Below are 19,391 nucleotides of genomic sequence, written 5' to 3' on the forward strand. Positions count from 1 at the left end.
TTCAACGGCTGTCATCGAATGAACTAACCTTTCTCAACAGGCCTTTCCATAGAATTGAAGAAAGGTATAAAGTAAGCAAAATAATGATAACCCAATGGCCTTTACTGATTGCAAATGACTTGCACATTTATTATCCCAATTCGTGACTTACATAAGAGTCCCATGAGGTAGGCAGGGATAATTTTAAAAATATTTTTATTACTTTGGGTTATAACAGGCACTCCTTCTTCCACTGGCTCTGAACTCTGGCTGGTGTAGCTGTTGACCTGGGCAGCTCGTGAGAAGGGCTTCAGGAGGACCTGGATTAGCACAGATACTCAGAAGTGGGATGTACTTTCGCTACTTCCACACCTTTTGTAATCTCAGCTTCCTCACTTGAACAGAAGCTCTTTGAAGGTAAATCCTGCATCTGTCCCTTGCTTTGTGCTCCAAGCATCTAACTTGCACCTAACTTTCTATGCAGTTGTTAAATATTTACTGACTATATCTCTTTCCTCTAAGAGCAGCAGACCTCCGGGTGCTGAATTGTAAGAATGAATGTAGTAACTTGATAAACCATAAATTCTTTTTTTTAGAAAAAGCTTTATTGAGATATAATTCACATACCACACATTTCATTCATTGTTAGTGCACAACTTAGTGATTTTTTGTATAGTCACAGAATTCTGCAGCTCTCATCAGAATCCAATTTTAGAACATTTTCATCACCCCCAGAAAGAAAGCCCATACCCGTTAGCAGCCACTCCCCATTTCTCCCCTGCCCCCCAACCCTAGGCAACCATGAATCTGCTTTCTGTTTTTACAGATTTGCCTGTCCTGGACATTTCATATGAAGGGAAACATACAACGTGTCGTCCTGTGTGAGTGGCTTCTTTGACTTATGTTTCCAGGGTTCATCCATGTTGTGGCGTGTGTCAGTACTTCATTCCTTTTTTTGGCCAAATAATATCCGTTGTATGGATATACCACAATCTGCTTATCCGTTCATCAGCTGACGGCCACTTGGATTGCTTCTGCCTTCTGAATACTGTGAGTAACGCTGCTGTGAACGCGGGTGTACAGATACCTGTTTCCGTCCCTGCTTTCACTTCTTTTGGGTATATGACCAGAAGTGGAACTGCTGGGTCAGATGGTAACTCCGTGTTTAACCTTTGGAGGAATTTCCAGGCTGTTTTCCAAAGCAGCTGCGCCCTGTTCCATTCCAATCAGCAGAATATGAGGGTTCCAGTTCTGCTCATCCTCGCCAACACTTGTTATTATGTCTTTTTGATTCTAGCCATCCTAGTGGGTGTGACGTTGTACTGCATTTTATTTTATTTTTTTAATTTTTTAATTTTTTTGCGGTACTCGGGCCTCTCACTGTTGCGGCCTCTCCCGTTGCGGAGCACAGGCTCCGGACAAGCAGGCTCAGCGGCCATGGCTCACGGGCCCAGCCGCTCCACGGCACGTGGGATCTTCCCGGACCGGGGCACAAACCCGCGTCCCCTGCATCGGCAGGCGGACTCTCAACCACTGCTCCACCAGGGAAGCCCTATAATTCATTTTGAGTTAACTTTTGTATATGGTGTGAGGAAAATCGTAAGTTCTCAATAAAAGCCTCCTTTTAGCTGGGCATCTGCTCAGCCACTGTACTTTCAACCCAAACAGCTAACACAGAGATGTGAAGGGGACCTCTAATAAGATATAGATGCTGACAGAATCAATCTCTGGGCAGAAGACGCCCCTACATTCCTTTTCATATAAGTCAGTATCTGATTTTGATTTCAGTCTGAGCACAGGCTGTTGAAAGCGCCCAGATGTGCCGAGATGGAGTTGACATGTTGAAAGCAGCCCCACCGGCTATGAAGGAGGTTATACACACACAACTGAGTTGCTCCGTGTAGTAATCAAGTTATAAAAGGGCAGGTCTAAGGAAGCCGCCTAATTGGCAAAAGAAAGTCCATCCCAGGGCTTCCCTGGTGGCGCAGCGGTTGAGAGTCCGCCTGCCGACGCAGGGGACATGGGTTCGTGCCCCGGTCCGGGAAGATCCCACGTGCCGCGGAGCGGCTGGGCCCGTGAGCCATGGCCGCTGCGCCTGCGCGTCCGGAGCCTGTGCTCCGCAACGGGAGAGGCCGCAACAGTGAGAGGCCCGCGCACCCAAAAAAAAAAAAAAAAAAAAAAAAAAAAGTCCAGCCCGGCAATTAGAGAACACCACCTACACAGCTTGGCTAGACCCCACCTGGCTGTTTTCCTACAGCAGGAAAAAAAATCAAAACCATCAGACCATTTTCTAAATGGAATAGAACATTCCAGCACAAGCAATAACTAGGAGATAACTACCCTCTTGGCTGCTTTCCACACTTGACCTCTGACCCCTGCCTCCGAGCATACCTGCGACACGCAGTGATCTCACAACCACCCCACACCAGCAGCTACACACTCGCGTGCCCCCTGCGGCCCTTCTCCCAGGACCCCTCCTCCCCAGGCATCCCCAGAGCCCATTTAGTCCCCTTGGTCCAGAGAGGCCAGACAACCCCTTGCTGGTGAGGTCACACACCTCTGGGAAGAACACCTAGCCCACCATCTACTTTTATTAGCCAGGCCCGCTGGCAGCCTCCTTCGAACTCTAAAACTAGATTCTTCCATGTCCTCCTGCTGAGGATGTCAGGACCAGGCCTCTCCATTCTTCCGGATGGGCACAGGTGGCTGGGGGACAGGCACTTTGATTGGAGAGCCTGGATGTCAGAGAGGAACCTTCTGCCTCTCCCATTTTTCAGGCAGGAAACTGAGCAGACAGAATGGTTTGTCATGGTGGAAAAGCAGCCTAAGGCAGAGCTGGGATATGAACACAAAACCCGGATCATTTGAATCTAACACTTTTGTTTTTTAAAATTTTTGGCTGTGCCACACGACATGTGGGATCTTAGTTCCCTGACCAGGGATTGAACCCATGCCCCCTGCAGTGGACGCACGGAGTCCTAACCACTGGACTGCCACGGACGTGCCCTGAACCTAACACGCTTATCAGTATTTCATGTATGTAATGCGCAAAGAATATGTACAATGTGAAGCTGATATTTTTTTTTATTATTATTTATTTACTTTTTGGCTGCATTGGGTCTTAGTTGCGGCACGCGGCATCTTCGTCGATAGTCCATTGTGCTGCGCGGGCTTCTCTCTAGTCGTGGCGTGCAGGTTTTCTCTTCTCTAGTTGTGGCGCACAGGCTCCAGGGCACGTGGGCTCTGTAGTTTGCAGCAAGCGGACTCGAGCTGAGGTGCACGAGTTCAGTAGTTGTGGCGCGAGGGCTTAGCTGCCCTGCAGCATGTGGGATCTTAGTTCCCTGACCAGGGATCAAACCCATGGCCCCTGAGTTGTAAGGCGGATTCTTTACCACCGGACCACCAGGGGAGTCCCTGTAGCTGATATTTCTGACTCCAGTATTTATCTGCACTTACCCGATCTCCCAGCAGATCCTAGGCCATGGACTCATTAACCCAGTGCTTTTTTTGCCCCTTTTTCTCTGTCTTTATCTGCAGCTCTATGGAACGGTAAGAGCCATGTAACTGACAATATTTCCCCAAAGCTGAGAAGTTCGCAGTCTCCAGTAGCAGATCTTCCGCCTGTAGGGGGGATGTTCCACTCAATTCAAGTCTGAATGCTAAGGCGCTGACAGGGGAAGGCTGGCGGGCGGGGAATGAGGACGCACAAACGCCCAGGACTGTCTTAACCAGAGTCCCGGCAGCCTACAGAATTCATTTTCGGGTTATCTCTCCTGGCCTCTTCATGTCTGGAGACATGAATTCTGTGGATAGGTAAATAACTCTAAAAAAATAAGAAGAACAAGAATAACAGCTAACATTTCTTGGCTGTATCCTGTGGGGTAGGCACTGTTCCGAGTCCCACAGGGATTGGCTCAGTTACCTCATCCGCGTCCCTATAAGGTGGACGTTAGGCATTTAATGATGAAGAGACAGGCATGCAGAGGTTAAGTCACCTGCCCACGATGACATGGGTAGCAACTGGTAGCAGCTTCCCGGAGCTGTTGGCTAGCTGGAGACTTTCGGTGAGAAAGATGATGATGCACGTGGTACGCGGCCCACCCGGTTCCGTGACTAGGAAAGGAAGGTGCCGCCCATCTGGACCCTCTCACGGAACAGAACTGTGCTTTGGAGCTGAAAAATACCACTGAATGATGAGGTACTTCCGGTCTGCTGCAGAGCCGAGTGGACCCTACTGGAACCAAAGCCAAGCAGAAACGGGATGGAGGGTGAGCATCCCACCGAATGTGCAAGGTCACATTTTCCTAACCCGCTATAGGTCACACATGTTGACTGGTAAAAACTAGTCAGAGATGCTATCTTGGATCTGGCAGCGCTGTCCTTGGCAGAGTGCAAATAACTGTGAGAAGCAAGTGCTAATCTTTTTCCAGTTCCGATGAGGTTACTTGCCTTGAGACATCTTTCTTACTCAATTATCCTTTTCTTCCCCAGTCCCTGCAGAGACAGCCTTGAAAGAGTTTTACCAGGAGAAACTATGAAGCAATCAGGATCCCAACAATGCCTTGCTGTCCTGGAGGAGTAAGGATGCGACCCACACCCAAGCCACTTCGCTCTCATCTTCACTCCAGCCGTTCTGAGGTCCTTCTTGCGCCCCACGTACTCCTGTGACACCCTTCCCACTTTCACCCGGCACGTGTCTATTCATCCGCTAAACCCAATTTAGACGGCACCTCTTCTGGGAAGCCCTCCCTTCTCTACTGATTCTGAACCTTGTCAAGCCTTCCACTGTTGCCCTGATCACTCTGAATAATGAGCGGCTTACAGGTCTGTCTCCCCCACGTGACTGAGTACCTTCTTTGAATTTTATTTTTTAATGGATGGGTTGGTGTCTTGTGGTCGCATCTCCATTGCCTGGTGAAAGTAAGTGCTCACGAGATGAAATGAAATGGAGTCTTGTTTCCCAAAGGGGCCTGAATCCGGTTGGCCTGTGGAATGCTCTCTGAAGTTAAATGTGCGAAGTTACTTCCATTTTGTTTCATACGACGTTGATAACCATCGACACCCCGCCCACGGCTGCGCCAGCAGCGCAGTGGCTGGTGGAAAACAGGTGACGTCAGAGGCAGAGGCACACGTGTCCCCCACAGGCACCGGGCGACGCTGGCACAGATGGCAGGCTGTCAGTTCGTTCACCGTCTGATGCATGAAAAGATCGCCGATAACCAACTTAAACAATGTCTCTGCCACTCAGGGGACATTGATTTCGATGATAATGATGGACAGGGAAGGAGGTGGGTGGTGGAACTTGCACAGAAAGCAGTGAAGAGACTTGCCCAAAACCAGCCAGGGAGGGGCACGCCTGGGAGCACGGCCCAGTGTTGCCAGCTCCCAAATCTGGTTCCCTTAGAGATCAATCCCCCAAAAGGTTTCATGGGTGTCTTAGCAGTCTAGAAGTTGGGGAGCGACAGTCCTTCAATTTCACCTTCTCCCTGCAACCTGTCCCAATACCTCTCCTCTGGACTCTTATGGGGTTCTAAATCTATAAATAAATAAACAACCAGCACTTAACTACAATGTGCTCCTTTGCTGCTTCCTGGACCTTGCTTCTTCAACTGGATCATAAATTCCCGAAGACAGGGCTCTATTTTGTTCCATGACTTCCTATAGTGCCTAGGACGAGGCGTGGTTCACAAGAGACACTGAATACGTATCTGTTGATGCATGCAATATATGTGTGTTTGTTTGTACATGTGTCTGGCATTGCCGCCTCACTGGGAGAGCATTCATGGGCCAGGCCGCCTCCATCTGAAAATCCTTCCACCTTGGGGGCAAGTCCACCCAGAGGAAATGATGAAATTTGCCCAGGAATTTTTTTTCTAGGGATATAATAAATGCTGCTTTGGTGGTTTTCTTCCCATTTCCATTAATACTCATTTGCAATTTATTTATTTAGTCTTCTCTTTCTTAGCAGGCAATAGCAAGAACTAAAGTTTTCAGGAAAAAAAATATTGGACAGAAACAAAATTGAGAAAACTCAAAATCTACTCTATTATCAAAAAATACTGATAACTTTTTTCTGAAAACTAGGTGGTAGGGGGACCTTAGTTATTTGGTAATTGTGAAAAAAATTTATATTCCAGCCCTTGAGACACCAGGAAACATGGCTTGTGAGCAGATGGCTTAGCAAATTGGAACGTCATGCAGGCAGGCCTGAGCTCCTGAGAGGAGAGGGGGCCAGTGGGATCCAGCAAGGATGTGCAAAGGCCTGGGTCAGAGGCCACGGTGCACATGGTCTCTAAAGAATCAGAGCAAGGCTTCTTCCCACCCTCATCCCAACCCTCCTCTTTTCTCTGGGCTTTGACCTTGACCCTTGGGGTTTACAAAACTGGAAGTGAAACCCAACTACTTTGGATTTAACTGTGCTTTTTCAAAAAAAAAAGAGGGGTGGTAAACCATTATGAAATAGAGTTCCTCAAAGTGTAGAGATGTTCATTCTTTTTTTAAAGAGATGTTTATACTAAATAAGTTCATTTAAAAACCAAATATGGAACAGCTCATCAGCTAGGCACAAGAGCAGTATTAGGGAAACCAGTCACTATACCATGTGTATCAGAGGAACCTGGGTGCTGGATAACACCCCCTGTCCTGGGAACAGGACAGGGAAGCAGAATCCTGGAGCGGCCTCGAGCTCTGCATTTGTACCTGCCACCCAGGTTACTCTGACCCCGCCCACTAGAGCTGAGAATCACTGCATTAGGGGGACACACAGCTACAAGCGCAGATGTGCCCTGTATATCCTCTAAACAAAGAGGACTGGCTTCTATTCTTAGCTATTGGTGGGAGGGGGAAGGAAGTTCTTTGAAAAGTCTAGCAGGTGGGGTTAAAACCCGCAACTGAGAAGCTTGGGGGCTTTTTAATTTTATTTCTAATGAAACTGTGAAAAAGAATATCCTTCTGGTCAGGAAATCCAGGTCAGAAAGAATGGCTTATCCTATTAATTCAAACAGCCTCCCTCCTAGCCAGCATCTTAAAAGGCCTTCCAACCTCTGGAGCTCAGACCACCAAATGGTCCTTCCTGCCTTCTTACCAGCCCTGTAAGAAGAATTTCTCGTGTCATGATGGACCCGTGGTAAGACCTACTCTCTTTCTTACCATTTTCTTCCATTTCATCCTGCGGTTCTGGTACCAAGTCTTCACCTGCAGTTGAGTGAGTCCCAGAGACTGGGCCAAGTCCAACCTACAAGGCACGAGAGACAGAGGAAGGATGAGGAAGAGGGGAAAGGGCAGCAAAGGTGGGGTCCTGTTGGCTACCTCTAGGCACTGCTACCAACGCGTGGACCTCCCCATTAAACCAATTCCTCCCCAAAGAGCTTTGCTTTCCTTCCAAGAATCCTATGGAGGAAACTCTGGGAAGCTAAGAAACAGATGCCCAAGCCCAAGGACTGTCTACACTGGAACTGAAAAGAATTTCTGAGCGTTCACTGCAAAGTCCTCTTCCTGACCCGATAGGCTCCTTACTCTGATCCTGCACAAAAGGAAGGCTCTGCTCCAAAATCCAAACTGGGGAGAAAAGGTAAAGCCGTATTTTCCTTATCAGAATCCCGCTCATCACTCAGACCCGGCTCAAGCCCCACCTCCCAGGGGTGAGCCTGCTGCTGCCCCTCCCACCAAGCAGGTTGCCTCCTCTACCCAGGTTACCCATCACCCAGGTGGCTCTGAGTTCTCGCTGGTCTCTGATTGCTTCACATGAGTTATTTCTGCCTCCCTAGCTGAACTGCAAGAGTTGACTTCCTAACTCAACTGCTGCTTTTACAGTCGCGAAAGTGCCGACCGCACTCTGAATCCACAACAAGGGCTCACAAATACCTTTCGACGGATTGACTCATCCACCATCGCTGCCCTCAACTGTTATGATGCCAGCTTCCAAAATAAACATTACACCCGTAGCGCCTCCTCCTTCCCATTTCATGGCTGAGCGTGGTCCTGCATTTCTCTGTAGCCTCCTGCGAAGCCCTGAATGTCAAAGCCGTTCCCGGGGAAGTATGCAGTTGGAGCTAATTCTAACAACACTGCACCTGTTTCCAGAGCACCACCACATCCCAGGCTGTGTGCAGAGCCCCTGACATGTACCATCTCGTTTCTTCTATTTTTTTTTAACATCTTTATTGGAGTATAGTTGCTTTACAATGGTGTGTTAGTTTCTGCTTTATAACAAAGTGAATCAGCTATATATATATACATATATCCCCATATCTCCTCCCTCTTGCGTCTCCCTCCCACCCTCCCTGTCCCACCCCTCTAAGGTGGTCACAAAGCACCGAGCAGATCTCCCTGTGCTATGTGGCTGCTTCCCACTAGCTAGTTGTTTTACATTTGGTAGTGTATATATGTCCATGCCACCCTCTCACTTCGTCCCAGCTTACCCTTCCCCCTCCCCATGTCCTCAAGTCCATTCTCTATGTCTGCGTCTTTATTCCTTTCGTTTATTCTTTTCACGTCTACTCCTTCCTGCTGTGAAGTAGGTATGATTATTCCCATCTTACAGATGAGAGATCTGAGGCTCAGAGAGACTAGAATCTCTCAGCGACCACGGCGAAGTCCTGTCCCTCACCCGTTTTTTGTAAATAAAGTTTTATCGGAACACAGACACATTCATTCGTTTACATATTGTCTGTGGCTGCTTTCGTGCCACAACCTCAGAGCTGAGTAGTTGTGACACAGACCGCATGGCCCACAAAGCCTAAAATACCTACTCTCTGGCCCTGCACAGAAAAACTGTGCTGACCCCTGCTAGGTGGTCCTAGAGAAAGAAGTGGAGGTAGGGTTCAAGTCTGCTGACGTCTGTGTGCCTCCCCCTGTACAGGGGCTCCCTCCACTCATCGGCCTTTTGTACAAGATAGGTCTGTCGGAGGGAGGCTCTCGCTCAGGCCTTCGGGGACGCTGCCTCCCAAGGAGCCGCAGACAACCCGAGCGGAGCATATGAAACGGGAAAGGGAGCCAGGCTGAGGTTGTCCACCTCAGTCCCTGAGACCGTTGGAAGTGCTGACCTGTGTTCACTGATGACAACCCCAGGTCCACCTGAGTACCCACTGGAAGGACCACCTCTGGCTGGAAGGAGCCCACATGAGCTGCCCCCCCCACCCCCGCCGAGGTCCCATCCCTGGTCCCTGGAGCAGCGTGGACTTGTCACGCAGCACCCCTGACACAGCTTGAGCAGGGACCACCACTTCGGGAGGTCCCGGGGTATCTGAGGGTTGAGCTGTGGATGTAACGTCCACCATCTCACAGCAGCCTGCACAGCTGCCAGCCTGGGCTGTGGGGAATCTCGGGTGCGAGTCCTCAGCTGCAACTTTCTCTAAGCTGAGGAGTAACGAGCGACATCTCACCATCAGGGAGACCAGCGGGTACAGGAGTGAAGGTTCCAGGTACAGCTCCTGGCACTCCAAGTGCAGCGGCCCAGCCCCCCTGCTGTGACCAGAGAGCCCAATTTCAATCTCCGACCGTGTTCCTTCCAGGAACTTCAGCTCCTGGCTTCAGTCAGCATTCACACATATCTGCTTGTCCCAGTAAAAGGGCCACTGGAAGGTGACAGTTTTATTGAAAGTGATTAACAGACTGAAGCTAGTAAATTCCCAGTGCCAGCAGCCCTTACTCTCCCCACTAACGAAGCCCTGCTTCCCAAGTAGCTGTTCATTAAAGCATCAAGAGCCCAGGGGGCCATCCCACAGGTCTCCCAGGTCTCCCCCGAGACAGGTTCTCCCCAGGCTCCCCCTGTGCCTTCCCGGCCGGTTCACCTGAGGCCATCAGGTGCATTAGTGAACGGAAGGTTCAAGTTCACAGCTCTGCCACCGCATTAGCAAACGAGGTGAGCTCACTTGGGAAAAATGCGCCCCTGACTCACTCTGGCTCCAGAAGCATGCTTCATTGTCATCAGCCTTCTCTCATTACCTGCCACCCTTACAAATTCTCACTACCCTGCATATTTGCTTAGATGGGGTCACCCAGGAAACTGGGGAAACAAACAAAGGGGAAGAGGGAGTGCACTGTGGGAGGAGGGCGTGCTCATGGCCCCGGTCACGTATGAGGTGAGGAACAGCTGGCAGGGCGGCTTGGGCTGCAGCCTCCACGCCCACCAGAGGGTTCTCCTCCCCCAGCAAGTGGATGAAGCCCGCGTAGCTCACCTGAGAGGTGCCTGGGCAGGTATCAGGAAGCCCCAGGAGGTTTAATTAGAACAAACGTTTCTGCGAAAACAATTTGCTGACTTCCAAAGTAGGCCTAAAACGTCACCTGAGCACGCTGACTCATAAATCGGGGTGCCCACCCTTCCTGGGTGACAAGTACATGAGGCTCTCCATTACACGCTCGGGGCATCAGAGTAGCCATTCGATACCTAGAGATCCCATTTATTAATCCCCAATTCACAGACCTGTCTCCACTGTCTGCCCGAAGGTGCCCCAAACTGCTCACGTCCGAAACAGAACACGCTCCCCTCCAAACCCACTCTGTCCTCAGTCTTCCAGCTTCAGATAATGTTTGTCCCCCTTACCTGGTGGCCCATCCAGGAACCACAGAATTCTCAGCTCTCTTCCTCATGCCAACATCTGTCTGTTCCAGCCTCAGAACTGTTCTCCGATCTAGTCTCTCCTCTCTGCTCCCACTGTCACCACCTTAATTCAGGTGGTGACATTCAGTGACCCTCCCTGGACTCTGTCCACCTGCTTTCCCTGCTCCATCTCTTCCCTAACAGTCACCTGTGGTGCCACCAGTGTGGGGATTTGAAAAGTAAATCTGGCCATGTTGCTTCCAGCTCTTCATGGCTGCTGACGCACGGCCTACAGGACAAAGTCCCTAATCTTTGGCCAGATGTACAGGGTCCCTCCCACCATGCCCCCCTCCACACCTGAAGCTGGAGACGCCCGACCACCTGCAGGGCCCTCAGCACGCCCGTCGAGCCCATCTGTGCCTTTTATGTGTCGCTACCTCTGTGGAGGGCTCTCTCCCTCCTGGGATGAAAGCTCTTTTGAAGAGGTTGCCTCCTCCGAGAAGGCTTCTCAGCCCCCGCCAACATACTCAGCAACACCTCTGTGCTCCTGCAGCCCGCGGGAACGTGCCGGCACCCACACCTGGCGTCGTGATGTCATTACCGCAGCCTCGTCCTTCCCCGTGACCTCCTCTAGAGCAGGTCTCTTGTCTGCTACTTTCTGGACCCATAATCCCTGACACAGTGCCTGGCACACAGCCGGTGGGTGCTCAACTAACTGAATCGGTAAACAAGTTCCCTTCCAGTCAGTGATCTGCAGCCTCCTCTCTCACTTAAATTTTGATCGAACAGCTAATAAAATAGCTTAAGAGATGCATTTGAGTTTCCTTCCCTTCTCTTTAATAGGAGTAGGGTCAAACCTGATATGGACAAGGCAGTGAGCAAAAGAAGTGAAAAAGTACCTGCAAAATCCTCCCAATAAATAGGATCACACATTAGCTCAGCTATTCCAGAGTGAGTATGAAGGACAAGGTAAGATACACACTCTTGCAGCGTATTTTTTTGTTAAGATGCTGAATTAAAGAAAGCGGAGAGGTATTGAAGCCTATGAGTAAAGCAGGGGTCACAGCTGCCCTCACTGGGATCGCAAAAGGGTTTAAAGAAGGGCCCCTCATCCAGGTCCTCTTAGGTCTCAGCCAAATGCTTGTGACTTGCTGTCTGTCAAATCTAGCAAGACATCTGACAGCTCCACAGTCCCGTCAATCCAGCGCGTCCAGGCAGGAGCCGGGCCGACCCACTGAGCCAGTTGGGGGTTGGAGGCTGGGGAGGGGCCTGAGGAGATCACGGACCCCAGTTGTGGGTCCAGTCCCACTGCATCTGACCCTAAGTGCAAGTGGCTTTAAACACCAAACCTGTTTCCCAACAGAGAGCCTGGGTAAGCATTGGCTAAGCTTTACTTTGCTGGCTGTACTGGAGAAGTTAATATACAGGGATGTAGTGAGAAGTATAAATCCAGCAGCAGGCAGGGTCCCGGGCTGAGATGAATTCACGTGGGCTGGCTTCTGTTAAACCCAGGCTGAGACGGCATGAGCCGAGGGATGGACAGATTCCTGCCATACTGTCCTGCACAAACTCTAGAACAGTCCTGTGGCTCTCCGTCCCACGCCGAGAACCAAAGGAGTCCCCCTGCTCAAGGGCCTTCCCGACAGACAGTCCCCTCCCCGTGTCCTCACCTGTCTGGGGTGGACAAGTACTTCTGCTTCTGGAACTTCTTCTCCAGGCCCATGAGCTGCAGCTCGGTGAAGATGGTGCGGCTCCGGCGGGGCTTCTTCTGCCGGGGCACGGGCTGCTCCGTCTCCGACTCGCTGCTGCTGTGGTTCTCGCCCGCAGCCTCGGCAGAGGTGGCCTCGGCGGCCGGGTGGCGGGACAGAGCCTGGGCGATTCCCGGGGTGGCGGGGACCAGGTGCGGGATGACTGTGGGCTGTCGGGTGATCACCGAGAGGAGAGGATATGCCCGAAGGGAAGCGGGGCCTGGAAGACAAGCAGGGAGGCAGGTCGCACAGGAGCCGTGGGGGAAGGGGGCCAGAGGCCCTCAGAGGACCCCGGGCCGAGACCCATCTGTCTGGCAGGGCCTCCTGTTCACAGGGACGTATAAATGGGGGAAGGCTGGGTGGGCAGGGCACACGCAGATTTGCTCAGCCTGGTCTAGTTTGAAGTGAACCTTTCCCCATCTCTCCCGTTTGAACCCCTAAATGCTGGTTTCAGAGATACGGGTCAATGGCACTGAGCAGATGGGAAGAAGTACTCAGATATAGCTAGAAACACATACTTAAGGAAGCCGAAAAGGATCTGTAATACACAGTGCACCTGAGAAGCACCTCCGGTCTTTATAAATATACGTGGTTGTAACTATAAATTCTCCCTGAGAAGTCTACATACCTTGAATCGTAACATTTTTCAGAGCTGGAAGGATGCTTAAGGGTTATTTAATTCAGCTCCCTCATTTCAAAGACAAGAAAACAGCCCCAGAAAGCCTGAGGGACTTGATGGTGTCACAGAGCTAGAACAAGCAGACTCAGGAGTCAAACCAGGTTCTGGCTTGAAGTCCAGGGCTGTTACCACATCATGAATCACACGGATGCATCATTTAGAAGAGGGGGCCAAAAAGATTTTAATTCACGTGAAAATTCAGATCCATTACACTGGTTGCCTCTGGCACTGTGTTAAGGAGGATTCTCAGGCTGGGTCGGAGCCTGGCTGAAGAATTCGAGCTGAGGTTGATTAGCAATGTCTGTCACGGGTGTGCAGGGGTAGGGGGTGTGGTGGCCTCCACCCTAGTTTTGTGCCTCTTCTGCTTTAGGAATTTCAAGGCAAGAGGACTTTTCTGTCCAAGAATCTGTCTTTTGTCGACTGAAAAAAATTGCACAACCTAAAAGTTGAGAATTATGTTTTATAGTTTTGGACTTTCTGAGGACTTCAAGCCAGGGAGGCAGCCTCTCAGATAGCTCTGGGGGACTGCTCTGAAGAGGTAAGGGGGCACTAGGATATACAGGAGCTTTTGCAACAAAGACCAGGTGGTCAGAACATCAAAAGATTAATTCTGTTAATTAAACAGAACCATGGAGATACCTAGAGACTGTCATACAGCGTGAAGTAAGTCAGAAAGAGAAAAACAAATATTGTATAATATCACTTATATGTGGAATCTAGAAAAATGGTAGAGATGAACTTATCTACAAAGCAGAAATAGAGACACAGATGTAGAGAACAAACGTATGGATACCGAGGCGGGGAGGGGGGCGGTGGGATGAATTGGGAGATTGGGATTGACATATATACACTACGATATATAAAATAGGTAACTGATGAGAACCTACTGTACAGCACGGGGAACTCTACTCAATGCCCAGTGGTGACCTAAATGGGAAGGAAATCCAAAAAAGAGGGGATATACGTATATGTACAGCTGATTCACTTTGCTGTACAGCAGAAATTAACACAACATTGTAAAGCAACTATACTCCAATAAAAATGAAAAAAGAAAAAGAAAACCAGACATCTCAAGTCAATGAATTCAGCGCTTTTCTATGTATGGGAAGAAAGAGTCTGGGCTCACTGAAATCATTCCTTTGAGGTGCACCTCAGCTCTCTGGGGCCAGTGTCCTGTTCCTTCCCATCCTGAGTCCCCTCAGGGGGCACCGTTGGGGGCGGCTGCAGTGGCTGAGGGCTTGGCAGTGGGCAGCCGGGCAGCCCGTTTGTCTCCACCCTGAGTTCCCTCAAGGCTCACCATCGGGGTGGAGATAGTGGCTGATGGTTGATGGCTGCAACATCCTTTGTTTGCTGATACTTTAAAGTTCAAGTGAAAAGCTCTTCCTTTTCATTGTTCCATAGTATTGGGTTTAAAATGTCACCATCGTTACCTATGGAAATCATTTTATCCCTCTGGGGGTCAGTTTTGTCATTTGTACAAGTGAGTAAAAGTAGGTAACTTCGAAGAATTTTTCAAACTCTAATATACCGATGTCACAAAAGCACATCATCCCAAGCCCATCTTGATATCCGATGAAAACAGAGAAGATTCTGTGGCTGCCCTTTGGGACTCAGCCCAGACCTGACAGCTCACTACAAGGGCAAGGTGAGCGTCGGAGCCAAACATCACTCACACTCATCCTGGGTTAAAACCAACCAAGGTCACAGAAGCACCCAGGTGCTACGTGCAAGCTCTCTCTCCTCTGGGTTGGCATTTCTCTTCTTACTCGTTTCCATGCTTCTGTTTTGGACCCCAGTCATAGTTATTAAAAGAGGTAACTTCTCTTGTTCTTTGACTACATGTCTAGTAAGGCCCAGTAGAAACCACAAAGCTGTTAGACAATAAATCACGACTTCCACTGACTCTCCAGCCAAGGCTAACACTTGAGGGTTTTTCTCGTGGATTCTTTGAATGAAAAAAAAAAAAAGATATTTTATAATGAGAAAATCAGGATACCTGGGACAGTAGTTTTGGATCTGTATACATTATGAAATGCTACTTCTCCAAAAAAGTATCTAGGTCTTCCCTGGTGGCACAGTGGTTGGGAATCCGCCTGCCAATGCAGGGGACACAGGTTGAAGCCCTGGTCCAGGAAGATCCCACATGCGCGGAGCAGCTAAGCCCATGCGCCACAACTACTGAGCCTGCGTGCACAACTACTGAAGCCCACACGCCTAGAGCCCATGCTCCGCAACAAGAGAAGACACCACAATGAGAAACCTGTGCACCACAACAAAGAGTAGCCCCTGCTCACCACAACTAGAGAAAGCCCGCGCACAGCAACGAAGACCCAATGCAGCCAAAAATAATAAATTAATTAATTAATTAATTTTAAAAAGAATAAAGTTATGGGGCTTCCCTGGTGGCGCAGTGGTTGAGAGTCCGCCTGCCGATGCAGGGGACGCGGGTTCGTGCCCCGGTCTGGGAAGATCCCACATGCCGCGGAGCGGCTGGGCCCGTGAGCCATGGCCGCTGAGTCTGTGCTCCGCAACGGGAGAGGCCACAACAGTGAGAGGCCCACGTACCACAAAAAAAAAAAAAGAATAGTTATAATATATTAAAAAAAGTATCTAAAAGCTTCTTATACTGCTATTTTGTTTTCATTACCAAAGTAGCACAATTTCTTATAAAAGAATTTTAAAACAATTCATAAATATATAAAATAGAAGCCTCCCCTCCCAGTTTTCAACCCCAAATCTTAGAGGTAAACTTCCATAATTGTTCCTGTGTATATACAGACATATATATGTTCCAAATCTAGTAATAATGTATTCTAATCTACTGAAACACATAGTTACAAAGTGTTTGTTTTGTAAAATATAAACATGTCACTTTATTTTTTCTAAATGGATAGCCAACAACCCCCAAACCCTTTATTGACTAGCCCATGACTTAAAATGCCAGCCTTAAGGTCCATTAAGTTCCCAAAGAAATGAAGTTGGGAATTTTTGTTTATCAGAATTCTGAGAGTCTACTGGGGAATTTTAGTCACCAGAAGTCTGAGAATCTCCTGCTTTCTAGACAAGCAGCCAAACTGGGACAAGAACCACCCTTCCCAAGGACTGCCCTCTGTCGGGATGGTTATAAATAGGTGAGGTGCCTCTATGTGAGGGCAGTGGGTGTGCGGAATGAGGAGGGGTCGGGGAGGGAAGAGTTAGGAAATCAGGTGGATCGGAGAGGGGGGCAGACTTTTTTGAGGCCGTCATGAGTCTGCAACTCTGAGGAGAGTGAAGGCTACTTTGAGAGAATTTCTGAAAAACATTTTAGGGGTGTACTGGGTAAAATCCTTGAATATATTCCTTTAAGTAAAACTAAAGATCTTCCTGTTCAAGGCTTCTGTAATCAGATTTCTGTTGTCTTTGAGTATAATTCTATAGATACTGGGCCATATGGGGCCCTAGAAATAGCTGGGTTACGTCATGAATGCATGTGTCTGTTTCTGGACTCTATTCTACTGAACTAATGTATGTCCTATGATAGGACCATTCCACTTTTATTATTGTAGGGTTTAGGGAGTTTTATTATCTGGCAGAACAAATTTCCCCTTTTTATCTTTTCTACAGAGTTTTCTTGGCTATTGTCATTAATTAATTTTTCCAGTTGAATTTTAGAATCAACGTGTTAGTCTCTTAAAAAGCAAATCCCACTGAAAATTTATTAGACTTCCGTTGACCTTATAGATTACTATCAGGAAAGATGATTCTTTTGATGATCCTGTTCTCCGGTAGGTTAAAAGAAATTGCTGGTAATTAAAAATAGCTTTTGGAGATTTATGCCATTTGGTTCCATAAAGCTTAAACCCAATGAAAACCTTCATTAAAAAACAAAAACAAAACAAAAAACTTCAGAAGAATGGTAGTGATTTAAGGCAACATTCTAATCACCAAAGTCTGTAGTTTCAGGAATCCTGACCCAATGTTCTGATGCAGATTCAGTGACAAAATTGCACCTCTCCCCAGGGGCAGAGAGCACCTTCTGATGTTGGAGATGCACCCACAAGGCCACTGTGATGCTGATAAATATCTGGAGGATTCAGGAGGACCATCACTGTAGTAAATAAATACAATTGCCGTGAAGCACTGTGTTGAGGTTTTAGTATTTGGCATGTGTCCCTAAGGAAGGAACAAGCGTGGCTGGACCAGGACACAGGGTGGGTAATGCATGTGCAGCAAAGCACTGCGTCTCCTGAGAGGCAAACCAACGGGACCAGAAAAGCGAGACCAAACATATTCTCGCCAGCTGCTCTATGTCTTTCTTGTTTTAAAATACGACCCGATTTCCAACAAAATAGGATCGGCCCAGAGCTCTCATTTCACAGAGCACTTACACACCCGCACCTGATATTCTCCCAAAAGCACTGTGAGATAATCCAGCCATCTATTTATATTCTGGCTAAAAATCAAATTTAGATTTTAAAAATGGGGGGGAATTATAAATTAGCTCACACATTGTGGGGTGGGGGACTTGGGTCACCGAGAAGGCAAATAATGTATAACACCATGTATTAAGTATGTCTTTCTCTTTTCCTGAGAATTATCACTATGTGAAAATGTTGGCTAAAGGCAGCTGTCCCGCCACCCTGGATCACTTACACACACTTGTGAAATTCAAGCACATTATCTGCTACTGAGAGGGAGTCATGACTGTCATAAACCAAAGACTTTGTTTAAACATTTTTAGTTGACAAAAGGAGTGTAAACATGACCACAGTGAATGCATTTTCTAATAGCTGCTTTCCTTCAACCCATCCCCCGAACCAATGTTTGGCTGTGGGATGGATATCACATAACTGCGTGTATCGTATACCTAGAATAGCTGCCCGCCAAATGTTTGGCCGTCTTGAGAATCTGTTTTTGGATTAGAAAACCTGAGCACATTCGTGGTAGGCTGATGCCCAGGGACATCCCAGGGAGCCTGGGGAGATGCGGACCATTTCGGAGGCTAAACAGAATTTTCCGTCACGTGGATTCTGCAAACTGAGTGTAGATCACGCATACGAACACACTTGGGCCAAGCATGGGCACAGTCCAGGGTGGCAGATTCCAGGCACATCTCCCCAACATAAGTCCTCCTTCCCCGCGGAGGCCAGTCTGCCCAGTTACAGCTGGACGTGAACCCCAGAGCAGAGTCCCCAAAGCACAGTGTTGGCTTCCACACACCTCCTGGGGGCTCCTCTTCCATTGCTCCAACAGGCCAGTCCCCAGAATGGCTCTCCACGCCCACTATTCCGGTTGACACAAGCGAGGTCCAAATGTCTGAGTGGATAAGGATCTCTAAGCTGCCTGCTTTACTGATTTATGTCCTGGGAATGTGTGACCTGTATACCCGCAGAAAGCTTCCAAGGGACAAGCAACACACACAAAGCCACAGGTAGAGATGGTATTCCTGACGGTTAACTTGAAAGAAAGACTCAGTGGAACAACTGGGTAGCTCTGGCTGAGTTTCCTGGGAAAAATCATAAAACCACCCACACCGAATTATTCCCATCGGCTCACATCCCTGCAGACTGGCTGGTAATTTGGGGCAGTGGAAAGAACAGGACCTCACTGACTTGTGGAGTGAACGTGAGCAGGTTATCAAAGCTTTCTCAGTTTCAATTTCCTCTTCTGTAAAGTAGGGCTAATAACAGTTCCCCCTTGTATCTTACTGGGAAGATTAAATGCATTAAGGTATGTGAAGCGCCTGGTGGGCATTTCATTACTGTTAGTTCCCTTTCCTTTCCTCTTTTCACTTTAGTGGTTTGATGCTCTGTGAATGGGCCAAAAGAAAACAGATGGATTTTCTTATCAAGAAGGCAGACCTACTTGTGAACTATGTATGTGCATCCTCTTATCCTCCGTGCATTCATATGCAAAGTAAGATGAAACCACTAGAAACTGCTAGCTTCTCTTTGCCAAATGAGGGTCTTCAAATGCCCTGACGGCAGCAAGAGAGCTAAAGGATATCAGTGGGAGGGCTAACCAGGCCAGACATCCCCCTAGAATCATCAAGACTCCAGAAATAACTACTGTGGTTTTGCAGACCTGTATAAACAATTCACGGCCCTTCCCAAGATTAGTCGTAGGCAAAGAAGGATGAAGTTAGTGGGACACAGGACTGTACCCAAAGTCAATTTCTAAACACTGCAGAGAAAACAGAGATGGGGTGGTTAAAATGGACTTGCCTGGTTGTATGCTGAAGGTGGATTAAGGAAAGGCTGAGCTGAGCGTAAGTAGCAACCAGACATGAAAGTTCAGTGCTTGTTTGTCTATATGCATAATCTGTAAGAATGTCAAGGAAGGGAGGAAATATAACGAGGCTGAGTGGCCTTTTAACTTTGTGATGCACTAAGTTTCTAGCCCAGTAAGAGTTAATGGAATACGTGCCCCCTTTACAGGTTATGGCTTTGTATGACTAAAGAAAAGA

General features: G+C 48.4%; 1 protein-coding gene and 1 long non-coding RNA gene across 2 annotated transcripts in view; one reads left to right on the top strand and one right to left on the bottom strand.

The window, feature by feature from the left end:
• Positions 1–5,835, top strand: part of LOC114887796 — a 70,442-nt gene extending 64,607 nt beyond the window's left edge. The window contains exons 3-6 of the long non-coding RNA XR_003791584.1: positions 218–396; positions 806–1,029; positions 3,517–4,247; positions 4,471–5,835. This is a non-coding gene — a long non-coding RNA (uncharacterized LOC114887796). The remainder of the gene's footprint in view (positions 1–217; positions 397–805; positions 1,030–3,516; positions 4,248–4,470) is intronic.
• Positions 1–19,391, bottom strand: part of BARX2 (BARX homeobox 2) — a 69,100-nt gene that overhangs the window by 2,294 nt on the left and 47,415 nt on the right. Inside the window, exons 2-3 of the mRNA XM_029209667.1 lie at positions 12,190–12,487; positions 7,129–7,213 (exon numbers count right to left, since the gene is read on the bottom strand). Of these exons, the coding sequence (XP_029065500.1) occupies positions 7,129–7,213; positions 12,190–12,487 (383 nt within the window). The remainder of the gene's footprint in view (positions 1–7,128; positions 7,214–12,189; positions 12,488–19,391) is intronic.

Source organism: Monodon monoceros, unplaced genomic scaffold (assembly GCF_005190385.1).
Source record: "Monodon monoceros isolate NGI ecotype Baffin Bay Population unplaced genomic scaffold, NGI_Narwhal_1 Super_Scaffold_7, whole genome shotgun sequence".
Taxonomy (NCBI): Eukaryota; Metazoa; Chordata; class Mammalia; order Artiodactyla; family Monodontidae; genus Monodon; species Monodon monoceros.